Genomic DNA, 15,219 nt, shown 5'->3' with positions numbered 1-15,219 from the left:
TTTCCTCTTCTAATTTCTCTTTCTTCTTCGTTTCTTCATCTCTCCCCGTCTTCGAAGCTTTCCTTAGAAGTTTTTCAGAGATCTTCAAACTTCTACGTTTCCATGTAAGTGCATTTTCCTTTTATGTTGAATGTTTAGAAGTTCATCCTCATCTTCTGGGTCGACTTCTGAACTTTTTAACTCGACATCTCCTCCTAAGATTGAAGTAGATTTTAGTTGGACCACTTCATCGTCGGAAGACTCCCAATCTTCTGTAGGTGCGATTAATTCCGGTTTAGCTGAGTTTAATAACTCGGCGCGTAACCATTATCAGACTCGTTCCACCAGAAATCCCTCTTTCTTTTCTTCTGTTTCCGGTGCCGTTCCGGCCGGTGCTCGTAATCGGTTTCTGGATTCAATGGCCACTTCTTCCTTCCTTGTTAGGAAAAAGAATCCTCGAGCGGAGTCCACTCCATCTCGTATGAATGCTGTGGATCTGGCGAATCTGGTGGATCGCTTTCCGTGGATCAAAAATTACGAGACCCAACTCGCTGCTTCTCATCAACGTCCCTCCAATCCGCCTAACGGCTTCCTTACTGTATTCTATAGTCATGTATAGAGAGGGTTTCGCCTTCCTCTTCCCAAGATGATGGCGGATATCCTCTCATACTTTGACATTGCCGTCAGTTAGCTCCATCCTAATGGTTGGCTCGACATGGTCTTAGACTGCTATCTCGCTTCAAATTTAGGCGTTGTTTATACGGGCCGTATCTTTAGAGCCTTTCATAAACCTTCCAAGAGGAAGTCGGAATCCTATCTTACATTTGCCAAATTTGGTGTCTACTCGCCCTTTTATGACAAAATGTCCAACGTTCATAGCTGGGATGAGAGTTTCTTCTATGTGAAGATAAAGGGTGATGAACCGTTAGGTTTCCCTTCAGTTTGGAATTCTCGTCCGCTACATATGGCGGGTGACATGCGAATCTTAACAAGCAGTGATGAAGAGGTGGCGGATCTCATGAAGCAGATCAAGGCGGATGCATGGACTTATGCGGATGCCTTAGCCTTCATGATGAGTGACATTCCATTGATTCGCCGAGAAGGGGATCAATTTATTTATTCAAAAATTACTCAGTTTGATCAAGGTACCTTTCTGTTACTTCAGGAGTCTTGATTATTTTGATGTCGTCTTTTGCAAGGGTGTATCTAAGGCCAATCACGCTTTTGCAGAGACGCGCAGGAAGCTTTTGGAAGATGAAGCGTGCAAGAAAAGTCAAGCGGCTAATCCTCAAGCCGATACGGGCAAACGTCCTGCAGAGACAGCTGTCGATCCGCCATTGAAGAAGAGGCGGCCCAACACTATGGGTAGTACCAAGATTATGGCGGACGCGATACGATCCGCCAAACCTACTGAGAAGATTGCTCAGGTAATCCATCTCTTAATTTCCTTTGTTGCTCATCCGATTCTAAAGCGGTGTATGACTCTTTTCTGTTTGTGCAGATGGCGAAGCCCGATATTGGAGGATACTGGTCCGCCAAATTGGGGGCCCAAGGTTCTTTTGAGAATGATCCCTTCTGAATGATCTGGATGAGGCCTTGGGTCAGGTGGGAGAGGTACAAAGGAACTATAACCAAATCCCTGGACCAATTCACGTCCAGAAGGGGAAATCGGAGCTTCTTTCGGTGAGTTCAAAAAGAATGTAGATAATGGTAATTCCTTCACTTCTTTTTCGCCCTTGGACTAAATCATTTTGTCTTTTATAGTTGTATGCCCGTCTGCGTACTTTGGAAAATGGGCTTCTTCAGAACGTGGCGGACAGGGCAACTATTGGACTGAGGATAATAAACGGAGGCGAATCTGTTCAGGATGCCCAACCCCTCACAGAAAGCCTTGAATTTGCCACAGTTAAACTGTGTTTCGTTGTCAGTGATGATGGTGTGTGGAATGCCATATCTTCCCACGATGTTGTCCTTGACAAACTCTACCATCTGTTCTGCTGTAATAGAGGAAACAGCCACGGCTTCTACCCATTTGGTGAAATGGTCTACTGCCACTATTACGTACCTCTTTTGCCGGCGAGTTGGGGGAAATGGGCCAACGATGTCTATTCCCCAGAGGGCGAATGGACGTCCCTCAATGATTGGCTTTTGGATATGTTTGATAGTATGTGACTCATTTGCGTGAATCTGACAATTGTGACAAGATTCTACCAAACTCTGCCATCTAATTCAGCTGTGGGCCAGTAGAAACCTGCTAACCTGGATTTCTTCAAGATCGTGGCGGATGCTTCATGTGACCCACAAGATCCCTCGTGTAGCTCCTTGAGGATCTGCTGCCCTTCTTCTGGCAGAATGCATTTCAGCCAAGGATGACTAAAGGATTTTCTGTAAAGACCATCATTGATCAAGGAGAAATAGGCTGATTTCCTAACTATCCTCCGTGCCTCTTCCTTGTCCTCAGGTAACGTTCCATTCAACAGATATTGGCGGATGACTGACCTCCAATCATCTTCCACCGTTGTGAGTAGGGACACTTCTTCAGAGGCAAATGCTGGAGCCATTTTGGCCAATTGATCAGCATCTGTATTGGATTCCCTTGGTATGTGAATCAATTCCCACTTAGTTTCTTTAACTTCAAGGTGATCCAGCAACTTTTTGACTTCTGCTACATATTTGGCCAGAACCTCGTCTTTCACCTCGTAATTCTTGATTACTTGGTTGACCATTAGTTTTGAATCGCTATATATCACGATCCGCTCTGGGGTGATTTCTTGAAGTAGACGTAATCCCAGTATCAAAGCTTCGTACTCAGCCGCGTTATTAGTGGCATGGAAATTTAATTTTGCTGCGTATCGCAATCTTATGTAGTGGGGACCTTTGATCACAACTCCCACACCTGCTCCATCCGCCGAGGAAGCTCCATCAGCGTACATCGACCATTCTTCTAACGGAGGCTTGGGATGAGATATCCCTTCGTCAGTGAATTCATTCACGAAGTCCGCTAGGACTTGACTTTTCAAAGATGATCTGCTTTCATATCTTACATCAAAATTCGCCCAGGCGAATCGCCCATTCCATCAACCTTCCTGAAGTGTCCGGCTTCTGCAAGGGAGAAACTTCTGATCGGAGCTCGTCCCTGTGGGGGGCGTCGTTGGGTTCGACGGGGGAAACTCCGATGCTAAAGTCAGTATAGAATATGGAGAATAAACTGTATTGACAAAGCTTAGAGAATATAGAAGAGTGTGAGTACATTGATAGCTCAGGATAGTAGGCTATATATAGTTGAGAAGTTCGTAACCTCTAGGTAACTAGAAAGTCTCCATTAATGCTCATTTAATGGCGGTTACAAGTTATTCTTAACCTGGCGGGTAAGACAATTAATGATCCATTTAATGATCCTTTATGGCCGAACCGGCGACCAGCCATTACCAAGGTGAATGGAGAGGTTCGCCTTAGAGATCCGCCAGCGGATCTCCTAGAGCTAATCCAGGGAGATTCGCTAGCCGACTTCCTTTGCTACGTGGCATACTTAAAGGCGAATATCTCTTTTAGTCCTTATGATAATATCTCGATGTTATCACTTCAGTTTCTCTCGTATATGCTACTATTGATACCCATATCTATAAATTGGTGGTGGTTAGAGTATGATTCCCATATGATGTTACTTTGCATTTCGAGTGAGGGCTACTTATTAGTCGTTAATTCGAAATTAGAAACTTTTAACTTGCTATCAGCACTGTAAGAAAATGGGTAATTATTTTTTCGGTAATCTCCAAATGAATTGAGCAGGTGATTAGGGTTTGGGAAATTTGTCCTTATATAAATGCACAGGCAATGGAGTCAGACTTGAATCAGCAACATCATCTAGAGGATGAAGAAAAATATGTTGTGCTTGATATTCTACCAAATGCACCATATGTTTTATGTGTATGCTTTGAACTCTACAATTTGCAGCTCTTTAGATATTTTCACTTTATGTTTGGCGTTCTAGAAATTTCCACCATATATTGCTGCTTAGGATTGAGATGTCAGCAAGTTTTAAGAGAACCTTCTTTAGCTACCTGTTTGTCATTACAAGCATTTGTGCTCATTATTTAGGGATTTGATACAAACCACAAGACAACTTTATCTTCTTTGTGCTCCATACTTGCCTCCAAATTTGCTTTCTTGTTGGCGAAATAGAGTGAATGATGGTATCTGCAATTTTTTGGAGTGTTTTTTTTATCAACTCTATTACTCCCTCTTTGGTCTTATATTATTGGGTCTATTTTCTTGACATATTTTTTTGTTATATTGCCTTTTGGATTTCAGGGTCTTGACACATTGACTCCAATACTGATTATGGATGACAAGCTGAAGCTGGTGAGATTGCTTACTACCATGTGATATTTCTTCCGACTTGATGCACGTTCGATTTTTCTTCTTGCGGTCGATGACTTGTGAGGTTGATGCTACATTTGTGAATACAAATTCTCCCAGTTGATGAATTTTCTTTTATTTTCCTTTTTTGGGGTGACAGATTGGAGAATACGAAGAAACAATAGGAACATGCTTGGTTTTCTCTGAAGATGGTGAGTAATCTTGTTCTTTCCGTTAATAGTTAAATGCTAGTGCAGGTTATCTTTCTCAGAGCCAAATCAAAACAAGAAAACTCACTGCAGGATTTACTAACTTCATTCTGGCTCTGAGAAACAACAATGACATATTCCTTTTTTTCCAAGCCTAATTTAGATGATCCATGGTTTTGTGTTGTTAATGGCATATGACAGATTATAAGTGTTTGTTTATGTATATAACAGAGTTGAGGGTGCCAATAGATAAAAGTAGACAAGTTTAAGTGTTTGTTTATGTATTAAGCCCGTTTACATTAGATTTGAATCGAAGTACTTGACTGATATGATTTCTTTTTTGACATTAAAATTGCATTTCTAAACTAAGTATAAGTGTTTGATATGGAGTTTCTGAAAAATGCTCTTTCTGTTCATCGATACTGCATTTTGTGGAGGTTTTTCCAAGTGTTAATCTCTGTTGGTATTATCATCTTGAACTCATCACAACCATTCAACCACAACAAAATCTAATGGTTTTATCGCATCAATCTGATTTGTTTCTAAATATTTCTATACTATACTTTCCTCAGGTTGCAACGAGTCCAGATGTTATTGATGAAATACTTGATAAGGAATTGGGAGAGTGCAGCATAGAAGAGGTGAGGGAACTCGCTAAAATTGCTCAAGTTGCTTGCTGAAATTGGAGAGGAAGCGACCTTGAATAGTGTTAGCGATATTTTATGAATATGCTAATTTCAACCTTGTCACGTGTGGTTAGGGTGCGGGCGTGCCAGAGAAGATTACTTCTCAATTGAAATGGTTAAGTTTATGGAAATTGCGCGCCAAAAACTTGAATTCTAAACGAAACGATTGGCGAGGGACGCAAGGATTGACAAAGTCCCTCTTGGGTCTCTCGCGCCGTTATAGAAACTTTGCGAGATAAATTGTTTTTATTTAAGCTAATGCGGGTAAATTGAAGACGAGAAAATAAAGGAATTTAAAGTGCGAAATTGACACAAGATTTGGTGAAAAATCGGTATTTTATTGATTGAATAAGTGTTTGAAATATGAAATTGGAAATGAATTACAATTGAAGTACTTCTATACTAAACATATAGCTAATTCAATTGAATTGGAAAGGCAAATCAAATACAAAGAATTGAAATGCAATTAAAATAAAAATTGGAATTCAACAACAAACTCAGAGCCACAATAGCTATCTCGGATTGATGTTGAATTTTGGTGTCGGCGTGAGGTCCTTGGAGAGCTGCAATCGGTCGGGCCCGCACGGTATGTGCTTGGTGCAATGGCAAAACATTGGTAGGCAAATGGGGCAGATTTAGACCTTAGCTTCGGGAGGTTCGTTTGGGTGTTTAAGAACGCGGAATTGGAAGAGTAAATAGTGTAAATTGAACTTCAGAATGTCAGGAACAACTTTGTATAAGGGATCGAAGGCTAAAACGGACTTTAAATAGACGTAATTGAGGATTTAAAATGACTGGACGAATTTGGAAAAATCTGGGCAGAATAGCTAAAAGAATTTTGGCTGGAAAGATCAGCTTGTAACTATGGTTTCTGGGTACGGAATTGGGAAATTAAACACACTAGATTGAAATTCAGGACGTTAGGAACAACTTTGTCGAAGGGATCGAAGGCAAAAAATAAAGTTAAATGGACGGAATTTGGCTTTGAAAAAGGTTGGACGAATCTGGAAAATTAATTTGAAAACAGAGCTTTAGCTAGGAATTGAGCAAATTAAAGGCTTGGAATGCTAACTTGAATTGGGAAACTTGAAAAGAAACTTGAATTATGGCTAAAGGAAGCTTAAAAGAGGGATTGAAGCTAAGAAAAAATGAAGAACAAAAGGAAGAACTTGAAGAACTTAAAGAACTTAGGAGCTAAGAACTTGAAACTAAGAACTAGAAAAGAGAGAGAGCAAAGGGATCTTTAGAGAGGGGTTTGTGTTTGTGTTTGTGTTGAGTGTATTTTTTTATGAAGGGGAGGGGGTCTATTTATAGTATTTTGGAGTGGCATTTTGGTAATTAGTGAGTGGTATTTTGATATTTAGTGACCAACTAACTTAACTAACTCCTTAACTTCCTCAACTTCCTCCAACTACCAATGCCACATCATCCCACTACCTCAACTTCCATTAACTTCCATTGACCAATTCCAACTGCTGCCGAGAGAGAGTTGACGCCCCGCGTATGTCCGACTACGCCCCGCGTAGTGCAGCTTCTAGAGTTGGCGCGTTTTGTTGATGGTGCATACGCGTGGCGTCTCTTGTGTCACATCCCGCGTAAAATGAAGGACGCCCTGCGTATCGGCAACTACGCCCCGCGTAGTTGAGTCTCTGAAGCTGAACGTCTTCGGAAGTGGTATACGTCCTGCGTATAAAAATATACGCCTCGCGTATTTGGAGGGAATTTATTAATGTATACTTTTTATTATTTTCCAGATAAAATGTAAACTATATCCTAAAATTAAACCCAAGCTTTCTATATACATGAAAATAAAATTTATTTTATTTTGGGCCAACAATTGCCCCCCTCTTTTGTGTATAAATTGACTAGAATTGAAAATTTGTACACAAAAGAATGTATTTTTGAACCCTTTTTTTTTTTTTGAAGATGTGAGTCATAAAGCAGGAAAATTACAAAGCAATATGTACGCCGAAATTATTGGAGATAATTGTACAAAAATAAATAATAACAAACTTGACCTCGTGACCGACGAATGGTTTGAGATCAAAACAGTTATTCAAAACAGTTGTTTGATGGGATTAAATTTGATTCAGATCAAATAAATACCAAAAGCTTGGTTCTGAGATAATTGGTACTTTAGAATCACGGATTGCTTTTGAAAAAAGTATGGAAATGGTTTGCAACAAGAGAATGGCTCGTAATAATGAAAAATAACTTGAAGCTATAATAATGATTAATTTGGACACAACTGGCTCGAATTGAGGAGTGGATAATGTTTATCTAAGCTAAATGGACTTCTAGAATAATCAGATTGGAATTTGTCGAATTGGAGAAATTGGACGTGTCGGAATCATTTTAAAATTTGAATACACGAGTTATCCGATGTAAGAAAAATCAAATGGCAATAGGGTGATTTCAAGTGAGAAAATTGAGGTTATAGGAAATCGTTTTGAACAAAATGAAAGTTGAGAGTTATGATTTGGATATCAACGAAGAAATTGAGATTGGTTTTGAAGGAAAAGGGGGTTTATGACGGATGAAATCAATTTTGGGAAAAAGCTAACCAGAACAGTTGTTTGATGGAAATTATGATTTTGAGATCAATAATTTCCAAAAGCTTGGTTCTGGGTATTTTAATTAACCGGAATCAACTAATAGATTGCAAATACGATTTAGAAATGGTAATAACGGAGTGTTTCGGTTTGTGAGTTAGAGTTTGAAGCAAATGAAGAAGATGCGAAAACAAAAGTAGAGAATATGAACCAAATGGAAGTATGAACATAAATAATTTATTTTGAAAACTGAAATGTTTTTTCATTTTCTTTTTTTTTTCTTATGTTTTTATTAACCTGGCAACAATGCCAACTTATTTTGACCATGAATGGTCTTATGGGCTATGTTGTAAGTACAAAATCATGTTATAGCCTCATATAATAAGATGCTCAATAACATTTCTGCAAGAGGGATATGAGTTTTCATGTCTAGATTCTTATTTTCATGACTCTCTTTCCGCATAATAAAAAGTATTTGTAAACTAGAGTCTACATAAATAAACAAGGTTAAGAAGTAGAAACCTCGTGACTTGTTCGGATGGTAGGAAAGTTGAAGTAGACTGGCGAAAAGAAGAATCATGGTCTGCAAACTTGGTCCCCAATTTGAGTTAACAAACTTCATGGTGATCATAGGCTCTGGAAAAACATGAGTTGTTGGAAGAATCATTAGAGGTATTTCTGGTGTGGATTCTCGATTAATCCCTTGATCTTGACTGCCCCCCAAATCACGATCATAGAAGTTTTCTTCATTATAACTGAGTTGCGAATTACAATCATAGAAAACTTCTTCATGTGTTTCTGAAGCCACTTCTTCTTCGATATTACAACTTTTCATAAAGTCTTCTGATTTTAAAGACTTCACAAGAATGAGAGATTCTTTCAGAATAAATTCTTGTTGAACCTCTTCCAGTTGGATGTCCCTTGGGTTGGATACCTCATCGTCTTAACTGGATTCTGAATCATAGCTCCAAGAAACATCTTCCTCATCTTCTTGAATTTCTACAGGTGCTTCATGGATGCCCCCCGAGTTAGAAGTGCTTGACGGGTCATCACCCTCCCGACTGAAATCCGAATTGAGGTTATGAGATATATTTTCCTCTTCTTCCTGGGCTTGTACAACTATTTCTTTGTTCATGTCAGGACTCCATGGAAATTCTATTGACTTTGGTGGATCTGCATCTATGGGCAATACTTCTAGAGTGGGTTCTTGTTGAATTGCTTCCTCTTCGATGCCCCCCAAACCAAGATCACTAGACACAACATTGTCCTCTTCGTTGGATTTTGATTCATGGCTCCTAGAAACATATCCTTCTTCTTCTTGAATTGCTATAAGAGTTTCGTGGATGCCCCCCGAATCAAGATCATTGGAAGCGGCGTCATCCTCTTGCGTGGACCTAGAATCATAGTCATAGGGATCGTCTCCCTCCTCTTGACTTCCTATTGCCGGTTCACTGTTAGGAATCTTCGTTTTTGGAAGAGTTGGGCGTGTGGTGTATGCTTCTAACTTTGCATTATGATGAAGTACTGCATCTTGGATGGCCTCGATACAGCCTTCAATGCAGGTCCTGAAAGAAGCTGCTATATTAGCCCTCTGTTTCTCGAGTTGATCCGTAAGTTGTTGATATGCATCGTCTATTGATCGCTCCTCCTTCATAAGTAATGATTCCATTTCTCCATCATCCTCAACAACTTGGACTGCTTCCACCTCTACCACATGACTGGAATTCTCGAAAGAGTTTTGGTCGTAGCTCATATTAGAGCACACAACATCTTCATATGTCTTATGTTCGATTGGAGCCATGACCGTACTCCTTTCAAAGCAAGATTGCCGACAAGGACGATGAAAATGGAGGTTTTCATCCCTATAATTGCAAATATAGCTACCTCGGCAATGAGGATTACTCATCCGTAGGTGCTCCACATAGCAACCATATTGATCATCATAGAATGACGTGGTTTGAACGTAAGCACAACACTTGCAATCAATATTATGTTCATCGCTATGAATAAACTGAACATAGCCATCGTCGTAGCATCTAAAGACGGTGTACCAATGGACCCACAATCCAGTTGTACTTATTGTAAAATGTCGATCTCGATTGAAACCACCAAAATACACCGGTATCGTAGCATCTCTTTCATTTTCGTATGTCGTCCTCGTCATGGTTTGATTGCTTTGCACTCATTGATGTTCAGAGGCATTTTGGATAATAGAAAAAATGATTAAGTCAAATTTATTATGAAAATAAAACGAATAAGAATTGCATAAAGTAAGAGCATGGAATAATAATAAACTAAATTGAAAAGCTGAGTGTGAGAAAAAAAAAACGTGTGTGATGGGTTTTGCAATTTTTGGCTAAGCTGAAAACAAAAGGTACCACTGGGCGTGCCAAAAATTGTTAGCGTTAGCTAATAAATTTTGGTAAGGTAAAGTGGGGCGAGAAAAAAAATGAGTCGTGTTTATATAAAAAGGGTATTGAAATTTTTGGCAAAGCTTAAATAAAGGTCCCACTGGGCGTGCCAAAAATTGTTAGCGTTAGCTAATAAATTTTGGTAAGGTAAAGTGGGGCGAGAAAAAAAAATGAGTCGTGTTTATATAAAAAGGGTATTGAAATTTTTGGCAAAGCTTAAATAAAGGTCCCACTGGGCGTGCCAAAAATTGTTAGCGATATTTTGCGAATATGCTAATTTCAACCTTGTCACGTGTGGTTAGGGTGCGGGCGTGCCAGAGAAGATTACTTCTCAATTGAAATGGTTAAGTTTATGGAAATTGCGCGCCAAAAACTTGAATTCTAAACGAAACGATTGGCGAGGGACGCAAGGATTGCAAAAGTCCCTCTTGGGTCTCTCGCGCCGTTATAGAAACTTTGCGAGATAAATTGTTTTTATTTAAGCTAATGCGGGTAAATTGATGACGAGAAAATAAAGGAATTTAAAGTGCGAAATTGACACAAGATTTGGTGAAAAATCGGTATTTTATTGATTGAATAAGTGTTTGAAACATGAAATTGGAAATGAATTACAATTGAAGTACTTCTATACTAAACATATAGCTAATTCAATTGAATTGGAAAGGCAAATCAAATACAAAGAATTGAAATGCAATTAAAATAAAAATTGGAATTCAACAACAAACTCGGAGCCACAATAGCTATCTCGGATTGATGTTGAATTTTGGTGTCGGCGTGAGGTCCTTGGAGAGCTGCAATCGGTCGGGCCCGCACGGTATGTGCTTGGTGCAATGGCAAAACGTTGGTAGGCAAATGGGGCAGATTTAGACCTTAACTTCGGGAGGTTCGTTTGGGTGTTTAAGAACGAGGAATTGGACGAGTAAATAGTGTAAATTGAACTTCAGAATGTCAGGAACAACTTTGTATAAGGGATCGAAGGCTAAAACGGACTTTAAATAGACGTAATTGAGGATTGAAAATGAATGGACGAATCTGGAAAAATCTGGGCAGAATAGCTAAAAGAATTTGGGCTGGAAAGATCAGCTTGTAACTATGGTTTCTGGGTACGGAATTGGGAAATTAAACACCCTAGATTGAAATTCAGGACGTTAGGAACAACTTTGTCGAAGGGATCGAAGGCAAAAAATAAAGTTAAATGGACGGAATTTGGCTTTGAAAAAGGTTGGACGAATCTGGAAAATTAATTTGAAAACAGAGCTTTGGCTAGGAATTGAGCAAATTAAAGGCTTGGAATGCTAACTTGAATTGGGAAACTTGAAAAGAAACTTGAATTAAGGCTAAAGGAAGCTTAAAAGAGGGATTGAAGCTAAGAAAAAATGAAGAACAAAAGGAAGAACTTGAAGAACTTAAAGAACTTAGGAGCTAAGAACTTGAAACTAAGAACTAGAAAAGAGAGAGAGCAAAGGGATCTTTAGAGAGGGGTTTGTGTTTATGTTGAGTGTGTTTTTTTATGAAGGGGAGGGGGTCTATTTATAGTATTTTGGAGTGGCATTTTGGTAATTAGTGAGTGGTATTTTGGTAATTAGTGACCAACTAACTTAACTAACTCCTTAACTTCCTCAACTTCCTCCAACTACCAATGCCACATCATTCCACTACCTCAACTTCCATTAACTTCCATTGACCAATTCTAACTGCTGCCGAGAGAGAGTTGACGCCCCGCGTATGTCCGACTACGCCCCGCGTAGTGCAGCTTCTAGAGTTGGCGCGTTTTGTTGATGGTGCATACGCGTGGCGTCTCTTGTGTCACGTCCCGCGTAAAATGAAGGACGCCCTGCGTATCGGCAACTACGCCCCGCGTAGTTGAGTCTCTGAAGCTGAACGTCTTAGGAAGTGGTATACGTCCCGCGTATAAAAATATACGCCTCGCGTATTTGGAGTGAATTTATTAATGTATACTTTTTATTATTTTCCAGATAAAATGTAAACTATATCCTAAAATTAAACCCAAGCTTTTTATATACATGAAAATAAAATTTATTTTATTTTGGGCCAACAAATAGTTATGCTATATATGGGTTGCAGTGAAGATAAAAACGTTTAGAACAATGACTGATTTTAGTTATTATACATATTTTAGAAATATTTATCATTGTAATTCTTAATTAATAAGATGTTCTTTTACTATTCTTAAATTTTTTTAAGGTGTTTTAAGCATTATAATTGTTCTTCATTAACAGGGTTTTATCATTATAATATGTTTTAATAAGTGATTTTTTTTATCATTACAATATGTTTTAATAAGGGTTTTTAATCATTATAATTAGATGTAATAAGGGGTTTTTAATCACCTAAACTAGTTTTTAATAAGTGTTTTTTATGTTATTATAATTAGTTTTAATAAGCGGATATTTAATTATTATAAGCATTTTTAATAATGGTAGATTTCTCATTATTGTAAAATTAATAATAAGCGGATTTATTTCCGTTATTAAAAATAATTAGCAAGGCAACGTTTAACAAGGGGTCCATAAGGGGTTTTTTCACTTATTAAAAGTTTTTATTAAGGGTTTTTGGACTTTTAATAACAAATTTTTCCATTATTAAAAGTGGTTTTTTTGTAGTGTTCCATCCCGATTATCTATTTCTCCTTTTATGCTCCTCCTCCACCCTTGCGTTCACTTCTCTTATTCCAAAATCTTCCACATTGTGTTGGTTTCCGCGGTCCTCCTCCCTATGGCACAATTTTCCCACTCCGTAAAAATTAGTATTCCACTTAAAAAATAGTGTGATCCAAAACCTTCGCTCATCACAAACCATGTGATATCGAATATCTATCGATTGGTTACTCCCCAGTAATGTCATCACGTCGTATAATCAGCGTGCATCGAGACTTTCCCATACGCAAATAGATGATACCTCCCGAAGTTTTTTCCATTCCTACATATCGGTTCCACGACCTTCGTCTTCCGTTAAATGGTTTTAAGGTCTATCAGGTCCATTAAATACATTTTTTACACATTTTACCTATTTCGTGTTGCACATCTTCTATCTAATGTTTTTTCTTTGTTTAGCTAGCCGAGCTACTTACGAGCTTTCTAATACGTCATTGGTATTACCGAAATCATTTGGGACTTCCTCACATGCATGTAAGATTTGAATGAGTTGGAAGTGTATCAAGTCCTTTAATTATTTTCTTGCGTATGCTAATTTAATGGCTTGTACTAGTGTAGCAAATTAGACTACTCATGAGTTTCCTCATACGTCATTGGTAGAGTCGAAGCCATTTAGAACTTCCTAATATGCCGGTAAGGATTGACTAGGCTACTTTCCTTTTATTTATTTCCACTAGTGGCATAGCCCATATGTATTATTTGTATGCCACATTTCTAAGAGTGGCAATGGGGCGGGGATTCTCCGAATCCCGTGGGTATTCGAATCGACAGGGACGGAGAATCCCCAAATAGTTGGGGATGAGGTTGGAGACGAGGGACATTTTGTCCCTAATGTTAAAACGGGGATGGGGTGGGGAGTACTATCTCGAATCATGGGGATCTTTCCCCCGTCCTAAAAAAAATCTCCATTGGAATCCCATAAAAAAACCCTCAAAATATAATTATATCTTTATAATTTTAATATGTGTGTGAGAAAGAGAACTAAGCTTGATGAATCCTCATAGTGCATGAGATAAGACAGAAAGGTGGTCAAATAGGGATCGGGAACCGGCAAACCCGCTCTGATACCTAAGTGAGTGATGGGAATAGATAATAAGAAGTACGTAAACTTAGTTGAGCAATAGGAATGAATTGAACATCTTTTGTAAACTATGTACCTTATATTTAGATGAGATCTAGGTTGTGTGCCCTAAATGTGAGAACATGACCACGTGGTAGACAGTCAATGGTAATGTCAACAACAGTTACACCTATGATTCCGCCAATCGCGGTGCTGGATGTGGGTAAGAATATGCATGATATTAAGGCCTCTTTTGACTGGTCCACATGGCTCTGGCGGTTACTATTGAGGGAGGAGGTGTCTCATTGGTCCACGTGTATTCATGATGAATAGTGTGATATTAGATGTCCCCCCCTAAAGCTTCTAGATCGAGGTGCTCTAAGGCTTCAATATATAGGATGGCTGAAGGATGAATCCATTTGTGCGCGGATCTAAATATCGCCGAAGGCAGCATTTGGTTGAAGGCCAGTTTTTTCTGAAAAAAGGATTTTTTTATAATAGGACACGCCATCTTAAGATTCTTTCTTCCTCTATTTCCTTTAAGGGAGGGTAGTAAGTGGAAACGCGGTATGGCATCATCAAGTTCTAACAGGCCACGTGAATGATGAAGCATGATATCAAGTTTTGACAAGTGTCATTTCCACATATCGCTTCTCATCAATCAATGTTATTATTACTGTCGTTTTAAACGTTTGGGATACTTTTTGGATAGGGGTGATGATTAGAAAATCTTTTATTAATTGTGCCATCTCATCATCTTCCTTAGAAGCCTATAAAAGGAGGAGAAAAGGCCTTTGAGAATTTTCCCTCTTCCTACTTTCCTCTACCAATTCTTCAGAGTTTCGAAACAGTAAGTCTTTGCATTTTGCTTTTATTTTTTGTATGGAAGGTTTGAGATCAAAGAACTCAAAGAAATCTCCTAATCTTGAGTGTATTGAAGATCTAGCTCCCTTTGTGAACGTACACAATATTATTATGACCTTAAAAATTCAAGTCTTCTAAAGTTATTAAAAATACTCAGACCGCTGAAAAAGCATCTTCTTCCAAACAAGTAAACCATTTGGTCTACGATTAACCTTCGACTATGATGGCTAGAGAGCTCATAAATGTTGTGGTTGCTTATCCTAAATGAACTAGATGGATGCATGTCTTCCGACTGAGTAGCGAAGACCACTTGATCCTCCCAAAGGGTACTTGGGGGTCTTTACCGAAATTTAAAGTGGGGACTAAGGTTTCCTCTTTTTGAAGGAATGATGAACGTGCTAGCTAATAATCTTTATCCCTGTCA

General features: G+C 38.7%; 1 protein-coding gene across 2 annotated transcripts; it reads left to right on the top strand.

Annotated features, from left to right (window-relative positions):
- Window positions 1-658: 658 nt before the first annotated feature.
- LOC136205976 (uncharacterized) lies at window positions 659-5,771 on the top strand. 2 transcript variants are annotated; one of them, XM_065996854.1, is made up of 6 exons: window positions 659-1,124; window positions 1,210-1,406; window positions 1,481-1,662; window positions 4,291-4,423; window positions 4,499-4,550; window positions 5,120-5,771. In XM_065996854.1, the coding sequence occupies exons 1-3, from the start codon at window positions 695-697 to the stop codon at window positions 1,556-1,558; spliced, it is 705 nt and encodes a 234-aa protein (XP_065852926.1). In that variant the 5' UTR covers window positions 659-694; the 3' UTR covers window positions 1,559-1,662; window positions 4,291-4,423; window positions 4,499-4,550; window positions 5,120-5,771. The 2 variants fall into 2 exon arrangements, with proteins under 2 accessions (XP_065852926.1, XP_065852927.1); XM_065996855.1 differs by lacking the exons at window positions 4,291-4,423; window positions 4,499-4,550; window positions 5,120-5,771 and adding an exon at window positions 1,744-2,518.
- The last annotated feature ends 9,448 nt before the right edge of the window (window positions 5,772-15,219 follow it).

This window comes from Euphorbia lathyris, chromosome 9 (assembly GCF_963576675.1).
Source record: "Euphorbia lathyris chromosome 9, ddEupLath1.1, whole genome shotgun sequence".
NCBI lineage: Eukaryota > Viridiplantae > Streptophyta > Magnoliopsida > Malpighiales > Euphorbiaceae > Euphorbia > Euphorbia lathyris.
The sequence above is the reverse complement of the archived record's forward strand: the minus strand, read 5'-3'. Positions and strand labels throughout refer to the sequence as shown.